Below are 19030 nucleotides of genomic sequence, written 5' to 3'. Positions count from 1 at the left end.
CGACCCCCCGCCCGGCTGGACATGTACCGACAAGTTGCGGACGTCAAGTATTGAACATCCGAGAAACTTTTCGCGGACCATTTCGTTTTTGAAAACAATTCAAATTACTTCCGCGTTAAAATCTCTGGTCATCAAAATAAAAGTTTTTTTTTTTAATGAACGCCATCGAGGTAGGCGGGAAACGCACATGGACTTTTATTGTGAAGGTTACTGTACCGTGAGGCGTTAATGACTCGGAACTAGTTTCACTGAGCAGCGATTCCGCCTCCGTTGTCGACCTTCTATCCTGGATGTGTGGAGGTGCTTTTCAGCTAGCATGAGAGCGTAACACTAGCGTAAGGTAACGGAGATGTGCAGTGTCTTTTAAAATACAAATACTACCATTAGTTGGTAAAATTAATCGTAAATTTTAAATTTAACTAATACATTCTCATAGCATCGACTTAGCTTTGTAGTGACTGCTGAATGGGCGCGCATGTTTCATTGTACCAGACTACCCCGCCGGCGGTGTTAGACGTACTGCTCGATTGTTCAGTGCTGGAGACTAACAGCTGACTAACCACATGAATGTTACATTTTTGTGTTAACTGACAAAGTTATATATATGAAATTAAAAATGAGTAAAACGCTGTTAGGGCATCTCAGATTGAAATGCTTATGCCATCAGAATAATTTGTAATGTTATTACATTATACACACAGTGGCTTTAAACTCAGCAGTAATTGTGGTAATGTACAAAACAGCACATAGCAAGACTAGTATAGTAACTATCTGTCCTTGTTCTGCATGATGTCCCTACAGCACTGTGCGTCTCACCCTGATGTGACACATCAGCCCTGCTGCAGCTCCACCATGAACACAAAATCGTGTGTATCTCTGCTCCAGCTCTCTGGAACGGGGCTCAGACTTTGTGCATCCACGACCCCTCAGTGCAGAGCTGGAGCCTTGAGTCTAACAGTGACTTCCACGTGTCTTTCACGTACCTCGGCCTTCTTTCCTGTACCCTGCACACGCTCTTACTGCAGTAACATCAAAGAACGTTCCTATCTTCAGTACATAAAACGCGTGATTATACCCCCTCCCAGTCCTCCGTATACTCATGTGTGCCAGGTAGGGGACCCAGTGCTGCGTTCACATGCAGCTGCTGTTGACCCTGCAGTGATAACAGGCCCTGAAATCCAAAAGGTCATTAAGACCATGGTGAAAGTAATGCGGAAGCGTGATTGTGTGGGACTGAGTGCACCTCAGATTGGGGTGCCGCTCCGCATCTTGGCCCTGGAATATCCCGAGAGGATGTTGGAAGAGAGTTCGACTGCATCGAGGAAGGCCCGTGGTCTCTCCGCCCAGCCCCTGAGGATCTTTGTGAACCCCCAGCTGAGAGTGCTGGATGGACGGACTGTGGTTTTTCAGGAAGCTTGTGAGAGCATCTCAGGCTTCTCTGCTGCAGTTCCTCGCTACCTGTCTGTGGAAGTGTCTGGTACGCATGTTTGTAACTTAAACCTGTGTTTCCTAGGTAACGCTGCTTTTTAAGTTTGGTGCCGTTTGTGCAAAATCTCAGCTGCTGAGTCTTTGACTGTTCATGCTATAAAAACACACTGATTAAAGTTTGGCTTTGTGATTCACCCGAAATAAGAAAAAAGTTTCAGCATGATTACCTTCGTTTCATTTAAGAGTTTCTGATGCAGTATTTACTTCTCTGTGTCATGTCAGTAGACACATGAAAGGTTAACTGTTCATACATTTCTACATATTTTTCTCGCAGGTCTGAATGAAAAGGGTGAAGCTGTCACGTGGCAGGCCAGCGGCTGGCCAGCTCGTATCGTCCAACACGAGATGGACCACCTGGATGGGGTCCTCTACATTGACCGCATGGACACCAAGACCTTTATCAACATTCACTGGCAGCAACACAATGAATAGAAGACGGGCAGATCCTCAGGACAGACCCCAGACATTTACGTAAGGATCTGTAAAAGGGATGATACGGAGTGAGAATAAAACCTGAGCACTAGGATCATCGAGAACTGTTTGAAGTGTGAAATGTAAAAGACTTTCACAGATACTGTTCTCATTGGACTGGCAGTTTTACAGTGGAGATGTGGATGAGTCTGCATGAGCCTAATCAAATGGGGGCAGGGGACTCGGGACATGTCTGGGACGTGGGTGGACATGACCCACTGACCCACCCATGTCAACTGAAACCTTATCAAACATGCCTCAATATGTCAGCTTGACTTCTAGGAAATTATTATGGCCACAACGAATAAATAATCAATAAAAATAAGAATCTGCAGATTCAGTGGTTAACTTTAGTTATGACTGAATCAAATATGAAATCTGTGTTTTCAGTGATTTTCAAAGTTTTTCTGGTGCATACTTAGAACTCTACTGTCACCAAGACATTTTCTGGTGTATTATAAAACACACATTTAACATAGACAAGTGACATATTGACCCTTTTTACTCCAGTTTTTGTGCAGGTTACAGATACAGATAAAAACAGACTTTCTTGGGTTACATTTCAGTGACCCAAGTGCACAGGCTGTAATCACAACAATATGAAATACTTCTAAAATGATGAGGATGGTAAATATGGCCACTTACAGAATAACTGGAAGACAGCGTAATGAGAGTCCCACATAAACACTGGCACACACTGAAGGCTGCATTTCAGCATTTAGTCAAGGCAACGTTTGGATTTAACTGTACTTGATTTAAACATGTGCAGATTTTAAGGCGATGTGATTTTGCTACTTGTGCCTCATTAGTGCAATACTTTTCAAATACAAATCACACAGGGGACGACATGTCAAAGGTCTGGCCACAGGCGCACTCAACAGGACGTCTGTACCAGCAATCGTTACAATACTCATTTCCACAATATCTGCACAGGACCAGAGGATTTCGGGAACATGTCTTCCCACAGACACACACTGCCAGTGGTTTGGTCGTGTGGTGGATTTTGCAGTAGTCTGTACTTTTGCAGGAGTAAGAGTGGAAGACCCTGCAGCTCCAACACAGGACCTGAGGGTTCGGTCGGGTGAGGTTGCAGCAGTCGTGATAAGCGATTGGAAGACAAGATGAACTCGTGGATTTAGGCTCATCACACAGACTTAAAGGGGGCACTGCTGCACTGCTGCTTTCACTCTGTGGTGATGCTGCTCCCGGCTCTTTCATTTGTTCAGCTGTACTGTCAAAGGTTACCAAACTGTGCTCCTCCGTTAAGCCACGCTCAGGAAAGGCACAGGTGTTGTTACGCACAGTTTCCCATTCAGCACAGTAACGAGGATCGGATTGGAGGCCGCTGCAGAAGTGGTTGGCTTCAGCTTCACTCGTGCATCCCACTGCTTGGAACGGCAGACTGCCTGGCTGTGACTGTAAGTCTGCGTTGTCCAAATCCAACTCCTCACAGGGATGCTTGCCCTGCCACTTGGTGGCCAAGGATCTTCTGTTACTGTCTAACTCCAGAGGCGACAGCTTGGTCTGCTGGCAGCTGAGTGTAGAGATGCAGACGTGCTCTCTGGTGGACGGGGAGGTGGATGAGGACGACAAGGACGTCCCATCGTCGCCGTGTGTTTGGACAGCAGAGGAAGATGCACTCCTCTGAGTCACCTCTCTCTGCCCCCCATTGATATGCTCATCTGTGTACAGATCCATGTCCACATCTCTATCACACGGCTCTATCGGTGGCTGGTTGACTTTCAGTGTCTTCATGGTGTTGTCCAAGGCAACCTGTTGAGATGTATGGACAATAAATCCTCAACAGTATCTCAAACGGTGTGGGGGTGGGAGGGGGTCGTTCGAGGTGGTGTAGGGCTGAGAACTGAACCACAATCCTTTTCTGGTACCGACTGAAATGTGTCTGTATCAGTAACTAAAACTGTCAGGTACTGAAATATGGTTAGAGCTGGATATTTCAAACAATGCGTCAGTTCAGAGACATCCAAGCAAGATGTCTCTCTGAATAAAACCCTGAGCCCATCTCCACATAAGAGGCGACACAGACCGCACCCCGCGTCTGACTGATAAATAAGCTAAACAACACGCAAACGTACCTGGAGACTGTTTCCTCTCTGCCTCTCTCTCACCACACTCAGCTCCCACTGGGCCTCACCCACGTGCTTCCCGAGAGCCGTTTGAAGGAGGCGACACTCACAGCGGGCCAGATAGAAGGCACAAGACAAGCGGAGGAGGTCGTCCGGAGAAGAGGGGCTGACCGTGAGCACCTGGAGGAAAAGTTGCTCGTGCCGAGACGAGCTGGGCTCGTATCCCAACAGGCCGAACAGCTTCTCAATCTGCGGCATCGACAGCACCGGCTTGATATAGTGGGTGAACATACCAGAGTACATCTGAGAACCAAAAGTGAAGAAAAGAAAAAGATACATCAGGTTTCCATCAATATCATTTTTAATTTAAGCTTCTTTTTACCAGGATTTAGCCCCCCCTTTTTTTTTTTCCAGCCAACCTTGACTACTTTGTACTCGTCCCTCCAGGGACCGAGGTACAGATTCAGGGCTGCTTGCTCCAAGACCTCAAAAGCTTTAGCCAGGCCTTGCAGCCCTCCTCTGGCTTTGACCTGCCCACCACTGGCTGTTGATGCTGCTGCTGCTGACGTGAGTGACTCCTCCATCACCCTCAATGGATCCAGACCCAGGCAGTGTGTCTCCTGAGCATCTCCATCCCTCAGCGGCCCCTCCACCTGCCTCCATAGCTCCTCATCGCTACATGCCAGGTTGGAGCCTCGTCCCACGATTTGCTGCTCCAAACTGTGATCGTAGGCGCTCAGCAGATCTCTGGCTCTCTGCCTGGAGTTGTTCATCTCTATCATTCAGCTGAGCGAGAGACACACAGGACACTGACATCGTCTGATAATGATTGTACTGCACACACAGAATTAATAATTAATCTAATTCATTGTTTTACACTTTTTATAATGCATATCAGTTTTCCATCTGAGGAAGATCCGAGCTCTCTAAAGGACCAGAGTGTAGGGTTTAAGTGGATCTATTGGTAGAAGTTGAATATCATCTGCATACTTATGTTTTTATTAGTGTATGAATGTGTTTCACTAAGAAGAAGCCTTTCATATCTACATGAGGAGCAGGTCCTCTTCCACAGAGCCCGCCATGTTGCACCCCTATGTTTCAGTGGTATCCCAGAACAAATAAACCAAGCACTGGTTCTAGAGAGAACCCATCGCCATATTAACTTAAGGTTCTCCAACACGCTTGGAAATGGAGGGGTGAGGGAGGGGTGCTCAGTTGGGTGCAACCTCACCACTAAATCCCACGCCCTGGTCCTTTAAATTAAAAAGAGAGGATGGGATTCATTAGGAGATGTGTATGTTAATGATATTTTGAGCAGTTTCAAGACCTACCTTAAAGAGATATACCACATACATACACTTCCACGAGTGCTAGCCAGAGCTTAATCCAAATTAAGGTGTTGCAAAAGCTGTGATAATAATAATTTTTAAAAAAGGCGTTCCTCTGTATCAGATATAATTCTGTGGAATGGACTATAATACAGACCTTGACTGGTTAACTACTGGGAAGAAAGTTTCAGATAGAGTGCTGTAATAAGACCCCATGATGATCAGAGACACTGACCACACTGATGGTGAAAACAGAGACAGCAAAATCCTCCTGGTGTTCATAGCAGCACAGAAAATTTAACTACAATAATAAAAAAAACAAAACAAAAAAAACACCAGAAGCACTTTCAGTGCAGCAGTGATTAAATTACTTGTCAAATACCATCTACCCTCAAAGGATCCGGTTCACTCTGAAGGACAAACTTTTAAGAAAATTTGCTCCTTTCCAGTTATAAATGATAATTCTCCTCTTTATCTTTTTTCTTGTAAATCAGTTGATTTACATACTTATCCTTTGTGTTTGTGTTTGTTTTGTCAGGGTGAACATGCTGGTGTTGTTGTGGGTTCACCATGTTCTCTGTTCTGTTGGTGAACACAGCTTCAACAAAAACCCATGACAAAAAAAAAAATCAGCAATGTTTTTCAGTCAGTTACAGCGATTTAGTTTTGAAATGTCTCACAAGAGTCTAAGACTAAGAATAGGGAGGGAATGATGCCTCTGGATATATTGAGTATTACAATCTTTAGCTCATGAAAAATTACCACTTATGTTACGTTAATTATAATTTTTACAATAATTAACAATATTAACAATAATTTTTGTTTAGAGCTCAAATACCCTTGTGCTCATAACCGAAAGTGAAAGGTGTTACATCATGGCCCAAGTGAAAGAAAAAACAGTACACTTAGTGTGGTAATGAATCAACGTGTTGACCGACACCGTTACAACATGAAGTCAGTTATCAGTTATAAACTGGCCTTTAATGTTTGAGGGAAAAGACACAGCTGTCTGCAGCTCACTTTGATGTTAGCATTAGCTTAACGAATTTCCACACCGACGAGCTAGTTTTGCTAGGTTAACTGCATTTGTTGCGTCGTGGTCTTTTTTCAATGGGCGAAAACTTCACACCAAATCTCCCATAAATATGTGCCAATTTCAAACCGCCTTGCTTTTTTTACCTTAAACAAACGCGTCATAATGTACAACTCGAAAGGTTTTCAGAAACGTGGAAGCTGCTCTTCAGTTCATACAATCCAACCGAGGAAAAAAAATAAACTTGAAGGAATATACTTGAAACTGGTCAGACCATGGGATTTCATGTGTAGGAAAACACTCAGGAAGTAACATCAAATTTCCCCAGAAATGTGAAAAATTTAAACGAAAGACTATTTTTATTTTGTCTTGGACACAAGCCGAATTAAAGGCCCACGCCCGTTGATTTAAATAACGACGTAGCTCTGGTTTTAGAAGGTAAAATCTTATACCGACACTCAAATCAACATTAAATCACTGAAGTTCAGAACGACATCTCAAACCGATGGGGACTAGTGCCAAAGCTAAGCTAACGCTATCTCTCGCAGCTACATCTGAGGGAAGCCGCACTTTTATCAACGCATACGGTTTGATTGACACAGCAGACACACATAAACTCACCTGTACCTGGCACTTAGTCAGATGTTAATCAGTGAATCACGGAAAACATTTCCGGCCACACAGTTGTCGCCGTGTGGCGGAGGGCTGCTTGATTTTTCAGAATAAAGTAAACATAGTCACGTGGCACGGATTTTCCCAGCTTTCAGATGGGTGCGCGTGGTTTGGGCATCAGGGCGAACTGAGGGGGTGGGTGTGTCGTTTGACCTCAAAACGCTGGACGGAAATTAAATGAAAAACTAGGTAAATGTCGAAAAGCAATCTTGGACTGGTTTTTCAAAAATGAATGACTGCATTAGACAAATGACCATTTAACGTATTACTTATGATTCTGTCATAGATGATAATATATCAGGAACAAAACCTTATTCCAACTGTTACGAGACACAGATCTGTACCAACCGCTCATCACATCCGCACAGGAGTTTATACACACTTATAATACCGACACCCGCTTCACCCGCTAGATGGCAGCATTTCATCATTTCAGCCCTCTGAGTGGACAGCCTCACCTCCACGCGAACTGAATACCTTCACGTTATCCTCAGGTTCAGTTAGCGAGCAAACACACACACACACACGCACACGCACGCACGCACACACACACACACACACACACACACACACACACACACACACACGCACCCTTGTTGGGACCTGCCATTGACATAATGCATTCCTCAGCTCTTACCCAAACCTTAACCATCACAACTGTATGCCTAATATTAACAATGATCTAAACCTGATTCCAACCTGAAATCCACAAGTATAGTGGGCTCCTGCTTTTAGGATCCCACGAAAATAGTAAAACACCCCCCCCACACACACACACACACACACGCACACACACAGAGAGAGAGAGAGAGAGTCGTGGGGTGAAGACAGTGGTGAGCCTGTTTTGTTGACCTGCGGGCGTGGCCTCAGTGACTCTGGTCGAAGGGCGGAACTGTAGTCCCTGAGTCTGGTTTAAAGCCTCCTTGGCTGACAAAGATGCTCTGCACAAGTCAGCAGCTTCACTTCCAGCGCAGGCAGAGTCTTGTCCTCCATCCTTCAGCAGGCCTGTGCAGCTCCAGACAGCATGTCAAACTCGGACAGGGTTGTGTTAGCTCTGGGAGGAGCGGGGACAGTGGGCTCTGGGATAGTTAAAGCGTTGCTGGATAAAGGTAAGCTGCTCAGGGGCCACTTGGAGACAGAGAACCCTTTTCTGCCGCTAAGAAGACATTTAGATAAACTGTACTCTTTGTATCAGAGGAAGACTTTACATTTTCCATGTTCACTCTGATCCAAATTCATTTAGAGGCGGTCTAAACAGTTTTACGCACAGGTGTCTGTCTCAGGAGGAATTCCATATGTTAAAGTGCAGTGGAGACATTTAATGAGTGTTTTATGTCTGTTTTCATAATGAACGTTTTTTTCTGGCTGTGAATTGTTAGAAATGACTGTTAATCCGATGCTGGTGCGTAAATATGACCAAATTAATTTCACTGACTTCCAGTAATCAGGCATTTGAGGGAGATCATACACAGTGTGAGTGTGCTGTACATTTGGGTGCGCAGTGTGCCAACTGGTCTCCTGTGTCCCGGGTCTAAAAAACACGCAGGACGCATCAGAATCGGTTCAGGCTGCGCGTAAAATGACACAGGAGCCATAATACGATGCTTCTATTATACAATTACTGCATGAATGAAACGATCAGTTAACAAAATAATGCATCAATACAACGATATTTTAAGGGCAAAAGACCGTTCAGACACATGATATTTCCTCAAAGGATCCCTTGGACAGTAGTTACAGAGCACATGAGACATGTTCCTACACTGGACAACATGATTTAATTAACTTTAAAATGACTTACCATACAATTACTGTACTGGGAACTCTGAAAACACGAAACACGAACCTGTAAGAAATGTTATGAGTTTATGAAAACTTTGATGCTTTTTTTGTTTCATCACAGTTGGAATTTTTTTATGGTTGGAGGAAGCTGAGTGTAATTTAGGTTTTGATTATTTATCCCTGTTAAGAAGGTGTCTCAGTCCCAACGCTGAAATGTATTGTGGGTTTTTTTTTATTGTGCTCTGCAGAACCAGTGAAGGAGACGTTGCAGGATGCTGTGATGGGAGTTGACTGATTTTGGATTTACATTGCATGTTCATAGCTTTGCTGTTGAGCAGAAAGTCATCATCTTCTGTTCTGTGAGGTTTATCCCTCTGACCGCCGTCATAAACAGATCAGGACAATCTAGGCCTATTACTGAAATTTCATTTTCATGTGAGAGGGATTAGTCCTGAATCTGTGCTGGTTTTTCTGTCTGAGCTATATATTAATGTAGAATCTCTCTCTCTCTCTCTCTCTCTCTGTGTGTGTGTGTGTGTGTGTGTGTGTGTGTGTGTGTGTGTGTGTGTGTGTGTGTGTGTGTGTGTGTGTGTGTGTCTGTGTGTCTGTGTGTGTGTGTGTGTGTGTGAAGGTTTTAAAGTGGCAGTGATCTCCAGAGACAACAGCCGACTGGAGAGACTCCGATCATTCATCTCTCCCAACACAAAGGATAACCTCACCACTATAGTGGGGAATGTGGGTAAGTTCATTTAGGCAGCTGCCAGTCATCCACCCACCCATCCATCCACTGAACTCAGCACATGTACAGCCTCTGAATGCAGAGGTGAGGGTTGGTCGCTCTTCTCCGCAGCCTGGGTGTGATTACACATCTGTTTCCATCTATCTGAAGCTCCAGTGTCAGGAGTAAAAAGTCAAGTATTTGTAGTGGAGCAGAATAATGAAGCAGTGGGGAGCATGAATGTGCTCAGTAAATGTTACTGGTGAGTTTCAGTTACCCTGTCATGAAATGAAGTGTGTATCATGAGGACAGTTGTCCTGACAGTGGTATTAGATGACAGGTCAGGATGTCACCAAAACTGTTATCAATCACTGTTATCAGCCACTCACAGTGCTCTAAACACTTACTTTGAAGGGGCCATTCTCAGCCGGACTATAACCGCTTCTTTACCTTTTCTGTTCCAGGGTCGGAGGAGGGAGCGGAGCAGGCGAAGCAGGCCCTGCTGAAGGCTGTGGGGAAGGTGACTGACATCGTTTCCTCTTTGGGCTTCAGCTGGTGGCAGGGAGGACCCCCCCACACCCAGTCTCTCAAAGACCTACACTGGGTGAGAACACACACATAAACCAGACAGCAGCCAGACCAGTGGTTCTGATTACACATGACTTTTCTTCTCATTCATGTAAGTATGTATATATTTGATTATTCTCAGTTGTTATATTGGTGGCAGTGATGGTAGGTGGAAGAGTAGTCTTGGTAGACACTGTGGTAACCACACAGTGAGAGGTCTCCTGTTATGTCATGTCTGATTTTTGCTGCAGACTCTTTTCCTCCTTTAAAAAGATTCTTACCTGATTATTTTCATATTTCCTTGAACTATCCAGGTGATTGAGACATTACTTTTTAGCACGTTTGTGTCGTGGAAGGCCTTCTTCCCCTTGGTGAGGGACGACTCCAGCTGTACCTACACCTTCATAACAGGTGAGTCTTTTAGCCTTTTATTTCTGCTAATACCATGGCCTCTGTCCAATACATGATGTGGTGTGAGAGAACTGTGTTGAACTGTGTTGAACATGATTTTTTGTATTGAAGTTTTTTGTATTTCTTTTTGGCCACTTGGGGTCAGCAAAACAACCTGCATATTATTTTTAACCTACCTTAAAAAGTTGATGTGAGGAATGTGTTATCCAGCTGTTGTATTTACATAGAGTCAATAGCAACATTTATTCAGAGACATGTTTCTGGCTACTTCTTTTTAATGTAAGTCCAACATTTGTGTTGTGTTGTACAGTGAGTTTATCAGAGGGGGTTTTTCTCTCAGCTGCCTGCTGTTGCTGCTGGATGGGTTTGATGGGGAGTAGTGAGCCTGAATCAAAACAGTGGAGTTTAAGACCAAAAAAACAAAACAATGAGCTAAAAGAAGCTAAACAGCTCAGCAGAGCCGAGGGTAAACAGCTGAGTCGGGCTCAACACGATGAGTCACTCATTTCAGGTTACACAAAGTCACTTGATTCATTGTTACTATAAAAATATTGATTAGTGCAGCTTAATGTTTTAAATGATCATATTAAAGTCATTATAACAACAAAGTCCAGTCATTTTTACCAGTTTTTCAGATTAAGAAAAAAAAACAATCCATGAGTTTTTAAAAAAGCAGAAAAAATGAGAGCTGTAGTGTTTCTCCAGTTTGAATCCTCTGCTGCTCTGTGCCCACAGGAGGAGCAGGAGAAAAGCTGCTGATGCCTGGGACGGGCTTCCTGACAGTGGGAGCTGCCAGCACCCTGGCCTTCTGCCAGGTGCTACGAGAGGAGTACCCCGAGGTGCCCTGTAAACTCAACCAGGTGAGACATTAAATGGATTACACAGCACGGCTTCAATTAACAAAGCACCGGCGCTGATATAGGATTTCCACCTAACGCCAGTCTCACACACGCAGACTTATTCCTGTAGTTCTCCGCAGCTCAGCACGAGATCATAGACACAGAGCTTCAGATTTCATTCGAAGTGGTAAGAGCCCGCTCTCTTTCCCACAGAGGAGGCAGGAACTTCAGAGAGAAAAGTCAGGCGTTTTTTAACATGATACCTATTAGGCACTTAAACCAGTTTAGACTTTGATGCATCACAAGCTGCGTTAGCACTGAAATACAACTTCAGGATTTGGAGTAGCAGCTCTGGGCTGAATATGTTCATGGTTCATGGTTTAGCTTTTTCTCATCATACGTTCTTAACAATCCTGAACTTAGAATCTCAGAGTCAGAAAACAGGTGGACAGTATTTTCAGGGCTCCTGCTTCAGTTCACTGTGTGCCAAAATTATAATATGAAATAGAACAGCTAGCTGGTCTGAATTAAACTCGCTGGTGAACAGAAAAAAAACAGCACACAACTGTTTTATCTAAAAAAGGGAACAGCATTCACATGCAGCTGTAAACTGTAAGCACGCTATAGTTCTCTGTGTGTATGAGTAATGAAATTAAAGTCCACTGTATTGTTAGTAACGAATCAGAATCAGGAGAGACAAGAATTGCAATTCTCATGAGAATCTGGTTGAGCGGGAGTTTGATGGGGCAAGAAAAGCAAACAGAGAGAAGATCAGACGCGGTTTAGTTCCCTCATGTTAACCAAACAAAGATGGACAGCAGAATTATTACATTCAGCATAGTTAATGGACCAACTCCCTGGTTCAGCTTTGACACTGTGTACTCACCGTAGTTATGTACACTCACTGTTTTCTGTTATTGATTAATGATTATTAGCTAGATTCCAGATGTGCTCACATCAGTCGGACGTAGATGGTCTGGATAAAGTTTTCACTTGTTTACAACCGTTGACTGCTCAGGTCATGTTAGACTTAATTGTAGTGGTGTCACAGATCTCAGCAATGACTTTGTTGTTATGGTAACCTTAAACAATAAACCTGAATTACTCTTTAATGTGATCACGGTTGAAACAGTCTTTGTTTATTGGTCTGCCCTGGCAGGTGAAGATCAACACAGGTGTGGGCACTCCAGAGCGCATGGGACCTGGTTACCTGAACCACCTGGACCTGGGTGAAGCTGTCGCCACCCTTGTGGAAAGACGAAACACCTCCCACACCGTCTTCACCGTCAGCTGCCCCGCAGACTTAAAAACTGTCCTTCTGGAGAAGAACCTTTAGACATGGAAACCCTTCCTCCAGGTCCACCTTAACGTCACAGGGACACATTTACACTCCTTCTGCTTCTGCTCTTACTGAACTTTCCAGAAACACAGCTACAGTATCTCTGGTCCATCTGTTTTCTTCTCCCACCACTCTCAGCCCTGTCCCTGTGCAACTTTATATGAATTGTATATTGTTGTTTCAACTAATAGTGTATATTCTGCTGCCTGATGTTAGATCGCTAGCAGCTGTTTTCTCTGCATGTGCTGTTGTGTGATGTTTGTAAAAAAAAAAAAAAACAAAAAAAAAACCACAGGATTTATAATACTCAGCTTCTCATTGTTGCCTGCTTCCATACAAATATTATCACACACTTCTGTTGTGTCTTCTACACTGTTGGATGACATGATACCAAATATAACACACTGTTTCCTTCCTGGATCTGCTAAATACATTTGGTATGAAACTAGAAATCTTAAGGCCAAACTGTTGGTGAGAACAGGTGAAGACTGAGGCAAAGGGAGGAAGGACCAGTACAGCAACTGCTTCTTATACAACAGCTCGAAGAAGAAGAGGGTGGCTGGTTGTAGAGGATCTGATCATTTTAGACCTTTGGAGCTATGGATGCCTGTTGTGTTCCGTGTTAGCATGAACATGAGGACGCACATGTACACACTTGACCAATCCTTTATGCTATTCCACTGACTGACAAGTGGCAGTAACTGCCAAGACAAGCAATGTGCAAGCACAAAGAAAGGAGGAGGTCTGCTAGTTAGCAAACATATATGTAAATAATGCAGGTCGTTAAGACTTTGACAAAAACGTTTTGTGAGAAGGAGATAAAGAAATAAAGGCTAAAATTACAACGTGTTTGAAGACTGGAGGTAATACTGCGCTTACACTTAGTGACCTGAGATGTTTAGGACTTTGAAAATACTGGAGACAGACATAGAAAAGTTGAGAGAGATTCAGGACGGTCTATGCTGGGGACGTTGATATGCTGGAGAAATAAAGAGTTGTAAAAACAGGAGAGGTGAATTATCTTCACATCCTGTGACCCTTTAGAGGTTCACTGTGCTTGAAATGAAGTCATTCGTACGATGTGTCGTCTGACCACAGCCACAAACCACAAAGAGGAATGTGTTTACACCTGGTCCAAACGGCCACATTCGAAGCCTGGCATCACAGCCTCCAGCGGCTGAACTCTACTTGGTTGTGCACATAAAACGTGACAGAAGTAACAGAAGAACAGAAAAAAAGCACTAGAGAAAAGTTCAAATCCTGCATTCCTTTGTCACTGAAACACACAGTTTCAGATGCTTTTAGAAAAACTGAAGCACGTTGACTCCTGAAAGGTCTGGACATGTTTGAAATGATCAAATTCATACGACGTGCCAAAGTCATTGTGAAAAGAATCAAGAAAGAGCTCAAATCCCACCTACTGTCTCACCTGGCCAAGTGCTGCATGAAGTGGGTGTGATTGTAAGATTGTTGGTTTTGGACATCAGACTTCCTGGGGAAGTCCGGTGTCAGATAGGTGTGTGGGGGGGGGGGCATTTTAGCCTCCTTGTAAAGCTTTTATTATGTAATAAATAAAGCTTAAATACGCATTCAAGTACCAATAAACAAGATATCTTCTACATTACTGACCCTGTGTGTTCATTGCAGTATTTCCCTGAAAGTTTGTTTTTTTTTTCAGCGTTAAGGACGAGGTTAATTGTCTCTATGGGGACATTGCAGCACTGAAACTGAACGAATGCAGATGACACAGAGCAAATAGGTTGATCTTTGGGGCGGGGAGGGTTTGACACATTTACATCCCCCCTAGCGTGACTCTCTGTCCCGGTGACAAGCACCAGCACTGACCCCCTATAGGCCCCTTTGTCTGCCACCCATTATTTGGGGCAGCATATCCTTTAGTTAAACTAAAGAGAAGTCTGGAGGCCACAGCAGACTGCAGTATCAGAGGGGGCATTGTTGTCTTGTGTACCGTGCGGCTAATGCATACATGCCTCCACAACGAGAATGTAAATTTGTCATGCCAATAAAGACGCCTCCACTGACGATTCAGGCCGCCCTTGGTTGACAAGGATAACTGGGATTGGACAAACAAAGCAGAGTGGGGAGAGCTTGAGTTGTAGTAGTGGTTTTGGTGGGAGGTTGGGGGGTGGGGGGGGTAGTCAGTCACAGTTTTTGTTTTGAACTTGATGGCTCACAGCTCAATTAGGCCAAATTATGATTAAACCGCAAGGGAGAACCCACTGGGCCCCACTTTCTCTTTCTCTTCCTCTTCATCTCCTCCTCCGTCTCCCTCCTTTTTCACCCCCTGAAAAGGACGGAAACGGTCAAACACACCCACACAGCCAGCCATGTTCGCCCTCTGACGATGACTCATCTCATTCTAATAGGAAAAGAAAACTGGGTTTTGTTTAAGGGGGAACGAGGGGCCGCAGTCTTCTAAACGAGGCTCAACAGACAAACAGCATCAATTAGACAGGAAATGCCGGTGAACAGATTCAATCAAACGACAGAAAATAGGGAGAAACTCTGGCTTTGATGTCGGAACAGGAAAACACTGTTAGACAAAAGAAAAATGTGGGGCTGTGATTTGTTTTAGCCACACTATCTGCTTGGCTGTAGAGATGGAAATGTGAGTCGGCCTGTCTGTCCACCACTTTGGTCCAGACTGACGTATCTCAGCTGTTACGCGAACTTCAGCGATCCATGGCATTTCCTCTAGCACCATCATGAGGCTGGTTTTTACTGAAATGCTTCAACAACTATTGGATGGATTGTCATTAAATCTGGTACAAACCTGGTCCAAAATGGACACATTCTCAGGTTTAGGCTACTAATCTAGCATGAAAACATGTTGCTCACTTAAGCCTTGTGGCGAACCAACCAGGAACCTACAATTTATTTTGGAAGAATCCCTTTTTTCAGTTTTAGAAATGAGAGCATAGGCATGAGAAGGCAGGCAGCGTGGAGCACTCAGGCTATCAGTAACCCTGGGGTAATCGGGGTAATTGCTCAGAGTGAATACTTGTATTTTGACAGTGATTAAGTAGATGAATTAAGTAGATGAAAAGAGAGACATCTGTTGATGCTTTCGCTCCACCTTGTACCTGATGATACAAGAGATTACAGTTAGAACATGGACACAATGGCAAAGAGGGAGGAAGAACAGTTGAGCAGTTGAGAGAGCGGGTGCCAAATTGCTCTTCTGCTTTTGATTAAAAACTGGAGTGGCTGAGATGAGAGGGATTAAAATTTTGAACCAGATGGAAAAACAAGCCGTGATCTCGGTGCTCTGCCTTTCGTGAGAGAGCAGTAAGACCTCACCAAAGCAACGACGAAGCTTTCGGTTTCTGAAAAACCAACACGCCACACATTGACCTGCCAGGCAACACCACAAGATCCAGTCAGACAAGCTGACTGACAGACGGTAGTTTAACTAGAGAGGCAGGGCAGCTCCGAAAGCAAGAGACTGTGTGTGTGTGGTCCCCAGTGAGATATTGTCTTTCCCTGGCCTGGTGTGTCACTAGGAGTCATGGCAGTGTGATAAAAGTGGGCTGAAGAGTGATCGGCCCATAAATGCTGCATCTACTCAACAACAGCTGCCTTCATACTTGTTGCTTTGGAAATGATTGATAAACGCCTACACACTCCAGAGGCTTGTGTCATATCAGCAGCCAGCTCTGAGGTCAGGGAAGCACAGAGTCAGAGCTCTCGAGTCACGCTATCTCCACCGGGGTGTGTCCCATCACGCTAAGAGGACACACAATCACTGATACTGCAGTAAAACACACTTGTAAACACAGACGTATGCCAGCATGTCACACAGAGTAACTCAGTTATAAACTAATTGGTTCAAAATGTGGTTCTTGTAAAGTGGTTTAGGGCCGAAGTATGACAACAGGGCCAGAGAACACTTTGCCACTGCAGCCATATTAGGAGGAACACTAGTGGTTCACTGATTTCTATGGCGACAGAAAAGCAAACACCTTTGATTTTCCTATCATGACAAGTCAAAAAGTTTTGCTGTGAAACAGTGGGTGGTTTGAAGACTAAAGGAACAGTTCAACATTTTGAGAGTGAGATGAGAAGATACCATTCTCATTTCAGTGCACTAAAAAGCAAGAGTCATCAGAGGATTAGCTTGGATTAGCATGAAGGTTGGAAATGGGGAAACAACTAGCTTAGCACCATTTAAAGGGAAAAATATGTCCATGACAGCTTTCACTAATTAACACATTATTTCTTATTTGTATAATTCATACAAAAACTAAACGGTGATGACAGACTTGTGACTGTGTCACCTTTGGCTAACTGTTCCCCCCGCTTCCAGTGCTTTTACTAAACTGGGCTAACTGTCTCTGGTTTTAGCTTATTAGCATACTAGTGATGGTAGTATCAAGCTAACTCTCACCTAGAAAACATTTAAACACATTTAAAACAAATTTTAAAACTAAGTCTTTAACCTTTAACCACTGTAACTGCTAAATACTAGCACCATGTAGAATGTTAACAGACTTCACAGTTTTTAAAGTTTTTTTAGGACTAGAATTAAGATAAGTTACGTTAGGGTTTAGGATTTAAGGTCGAATGTAACCATGATAAGACTAGTGTTGCTAAATACAGCTAATACTGAAACTGTCCTGATGCACTACATGCTGATTATTTAAACCTGAATGAGGAGGAAATGAGCGGCCCACTTGTTGGTACGGGGGTGACAAGGTAAGTGAACTGGAAAGGGTTAAAAAGAAGAGCATTCATGGAGAGAAAGAGCAAGAGAAAGCGAGCTAGAGGAGGATGACATGCTGGGTGGTGCTGCAGAGGCTTCTGGTGCCGTTGTGACTGATTCAGGGTGGCATGTTGTTTTTTCTTCGAGTTCGCAGGCTTCTGCTGCTATTCATCCATGTGCCCATCACAGCCTCCTGCATCATCCAGGCATCATCCTCACACAGACACCATAACAACCGACAGCAGAAAAAAAAAAAAAGAAAAAGAAAGAAAAACATGTCACATTGGTTCCTGTCAGAACTGGGTGTCGAGGCAGGGACTGCTTTTTTTTTAATTCTTTGTCTCTGCTGTGGATTTAATGGAAAAGTTCCACATTGACTGAGAACAGACACCCTATATGATTTCTCATTGTCTGAAGTGACACAGTAAACATGGTCATTTAATGTCTGGGCTATCTGAAGCTACTTTGTTTTACCCAAGTAGAAAGTTATCAAATCTCAGTATTTATTATTATGTATTAAGTACTAGGAATCAATAAATAATTATTATAATTATTATGTATCCCAGAGCACTTCTCTTACAGGAGTCAGTTTGACTCATCAAAATAGAAAAAGCACAAATGCATAACATTAATGATGGTCCCATTCCATTTCAAAGACATTAAGCATTGCCAGTGAGCTAACACGCACATCACCGGTGAATCTATATAATCTAACTACTGCTACATGATTATCAATGTTCAGTAAAGCCAGGTACCTCAAAGAGACAGATATGACAGATATGAAACAGGCACCAGGGTGAAGTCAGGTGTCATATTAGACCACATCAAAGGATTTGGACATTTCTCTGTTCTCTTTATTGACTCGTCCCTCAAACGCACGCTTCAGTCTCAATCTCACCTTCCCAACATTTCACAGCGAGTCACTTTAATAACATTCACATTATCAAAAAAGGTATAATAAATCATTTACATGACTGTAAAATATCACAGCATCCTGCCATTTTTATTATAATTACAGAAACATTTATTACATAGACGTTAATCTGTTTTTTGGTGTTAATGTAACAAAATATAAGCAGTAGGAACAAATCCATCAGTTCAGACACCTCAGACATATTTTCACATCGTTTGGACCCATACAAAATTTAAATTTATTTAAAAAAAAAAAAGTTAAATAGTAAATTCAAGCAAACAAACCAAACAAAATAAAATGACAAGTTATAAAACTGTGGTTTTTCAGTCTGTAAGTGAATTGAGATCAGATATTGGAGGCAAGTCTGCTTAAGATGTGTGTTTAAGACACGAACCAAACAACGATTTTGCATATTTTAGCCCATGTAGCCCATAATGAAACAATCACTGTCCATCCATTGATTAAACCATAGTTTGCAAGGTATCTGAATGTTTTTAAAGTCTATAAACCAGCTGTTAATCACATCATAACCCCTTTGTCTAAAAACAAATTTTTATTTTGTTACCTTGCTGAAAGTCTCAGACGTCCGAGTTTAACACAGGCACACGAATGCACCACAACAGCACACACACAGCACAAAGCAGCTTTCTAGAACTGAT

The 19030-nt window shown here is 43.3% G+C and overlaps 3 protein-coding genes across 6 annotated transcripts; 2 read left to right on the top strand and 1 right to left on the bottom strand.

Annotated features, from left to right (window-relative positions):
- Positions 1–254: 254 nt before the first annotated feature.
- pdf (peptide deformylase, mitochondrial) lies at positions 255–2299 on the top strand. Of its 3 annotated transcripts, none has more exons than XM_041038315.1 (3): positions 255–340; positions 802–1477; positions 1763–2299. In XM_041038315.1, exons 2-3 carry the CDS (start codon positions 853–855, stop codon positions 1918–1920), a joined length of 783 nt encoding a protein of 260 aa, XP_040894249.1. In that variant the 5' UTR covers positions 255–340; positions 802–852; the 3' UTR covers positions 1921–2299. The 3 variants fall into 3 exon arrangements, with proteins under 3 accessions (XP_040894249.1, XP_040894250.1, XP_040894248.1); XM_041038316.1 differs by having other exon boundaries at positions 257–335; XM_041038314.1 differs by lacking the exon at positions 255–340 and having other exon boundaries at positions 787–1477.
- Positions 2300–2443: 144 nt separating this feature from the next.
- On the bottom strand, positions 2444–7181 carry spata2l (spermatogenesis associated 2-like). Of its 2 annotated transcripts, none has more exons than XM_041038308.1 (4): positions 7029–7181; positions 4466–4832; positions 4056–4349; positions 2444–3732 (listed from the first exon to the last, which is right to left on the bottom strand). In XM_041038308.1, the coding sequence occupies exons 2-4, from the start codon at positions 4826–4828 to the stop codon at positions 2791–2793; spliced, it is 1599 nt and encodes a 532-aa protein (XP_040894242.1). In that variant the 5' UTR covers positions 4829–4832; positions 7029–7181; the 3' UTR covers positions 2444–2790. The 2 variants fall into 2 exon arrangements, with proteins under 2 accessions (XP_040894242.1, XP_040894243.1); XM_041038309.1 differs by having other exon boundaries at positions 7035–7176.
- Positions 7182–8018: 837 nt separating this feature from the next.
- si:dkey-238o13.4 (uncharacterized protein LOC560780 homolog) lies at positions 8019–14347 on the top strand. Its single transcript, XM_041038318.1, has 6 exons — positions 8019–8188; positions 9493–9600; positions 10044–10183; positions 10461–10557; positions 11293–11417; positions 12556–14347. The coding sequence occupies exons 1-6, from the start codon at positions 8104–8106 to the stop codon at positions 12730–12732; spliced, it is 732 nt and encodes a 243-aa protein (XP_040894252.1). The 5' UTR covers positions 8019–8103; the 3' UTR covers positions 12733–14347.
- Positions 14348–19030: the final 4683 nt, after the last annotated feature.

Source organism: Toxotes jaculatrix, chromosome 5, assembly GCF_017976425.1.
Source record: "Toxotes jaculatrix isolate fToxJac2 chromosome 5, fToxJac2.pri, whole genome shotgun sequence".
NCBI classification, from domain to species: Eukaryota; Metazoa; Chordata; class Actinopteri; family Toxotidae; genus Toxotes; species Toxotes jaculatrix.
The sequence above is the reverse complement of the archived record's forward strand: the minus strand, read 5'-3'. Positions and strand labels throughout refer to the sequence as shown.

Bases quoted from the DNA above. Each gene is read 5' to 3' on its own strand.
- pdf (XM_041038314.1), top strand. From the start codon at position 787: ATGATGTCCCTACAGCACTGTGCGTCTCACCCTGATGTGACACATCAG. The intron at 1,478-1,762 runs GTACGCATGTTT...TTTTTCTCGCAG, and splicing joins CCTGTCTGTGGAAGTGTCTG to GTCTGAATGAAAAGGGTGAA.
- spata2l (XM_041038308.1), bottom strand. From the start codon at position 4,828: ATGATAGAGATGAACAACTCCAGGCAGAGAGCCAGAGATCTGCTGAGC. The intron at 4,350-4,465 runs GTTGGCTGGAAA...TTTGGTTCTCAG, and splicing joins ACGAGTACAAAGTAGTCAAG to ATGTACTCTGGTATGTTCAC. The intron at 3,733-4,055 runs GTACGTTTGCGT...ACATCTCAACAG, and splicing joins AGAGAGGAAACAGTCTCCAG to GTTGCCTTGGACAACACCAT.
- si:dkey-238o13.4 (XM_041038318.1), top strand. From the start codon at position 8,104: ATGTCAAACTCGGACAGGGTTGTGTTAGCTCTGGGAGGAGCGGGGACA. The intron at 8,189-9,492 runs GTAAGCTGCTCA...GTGTGTGTGAAG, and splicing joins TAAAGCGTTGCTGGATAAAG to GTTTTAAAGTGGCAGTGATC. The intron at 11,418-12,555 runs GTGAGACATTAA...CTGCCCTGGCAG, and splicing joins TGCCCTGTAAACTCAACCAG to GTGAAGATCAACACAGGTGT.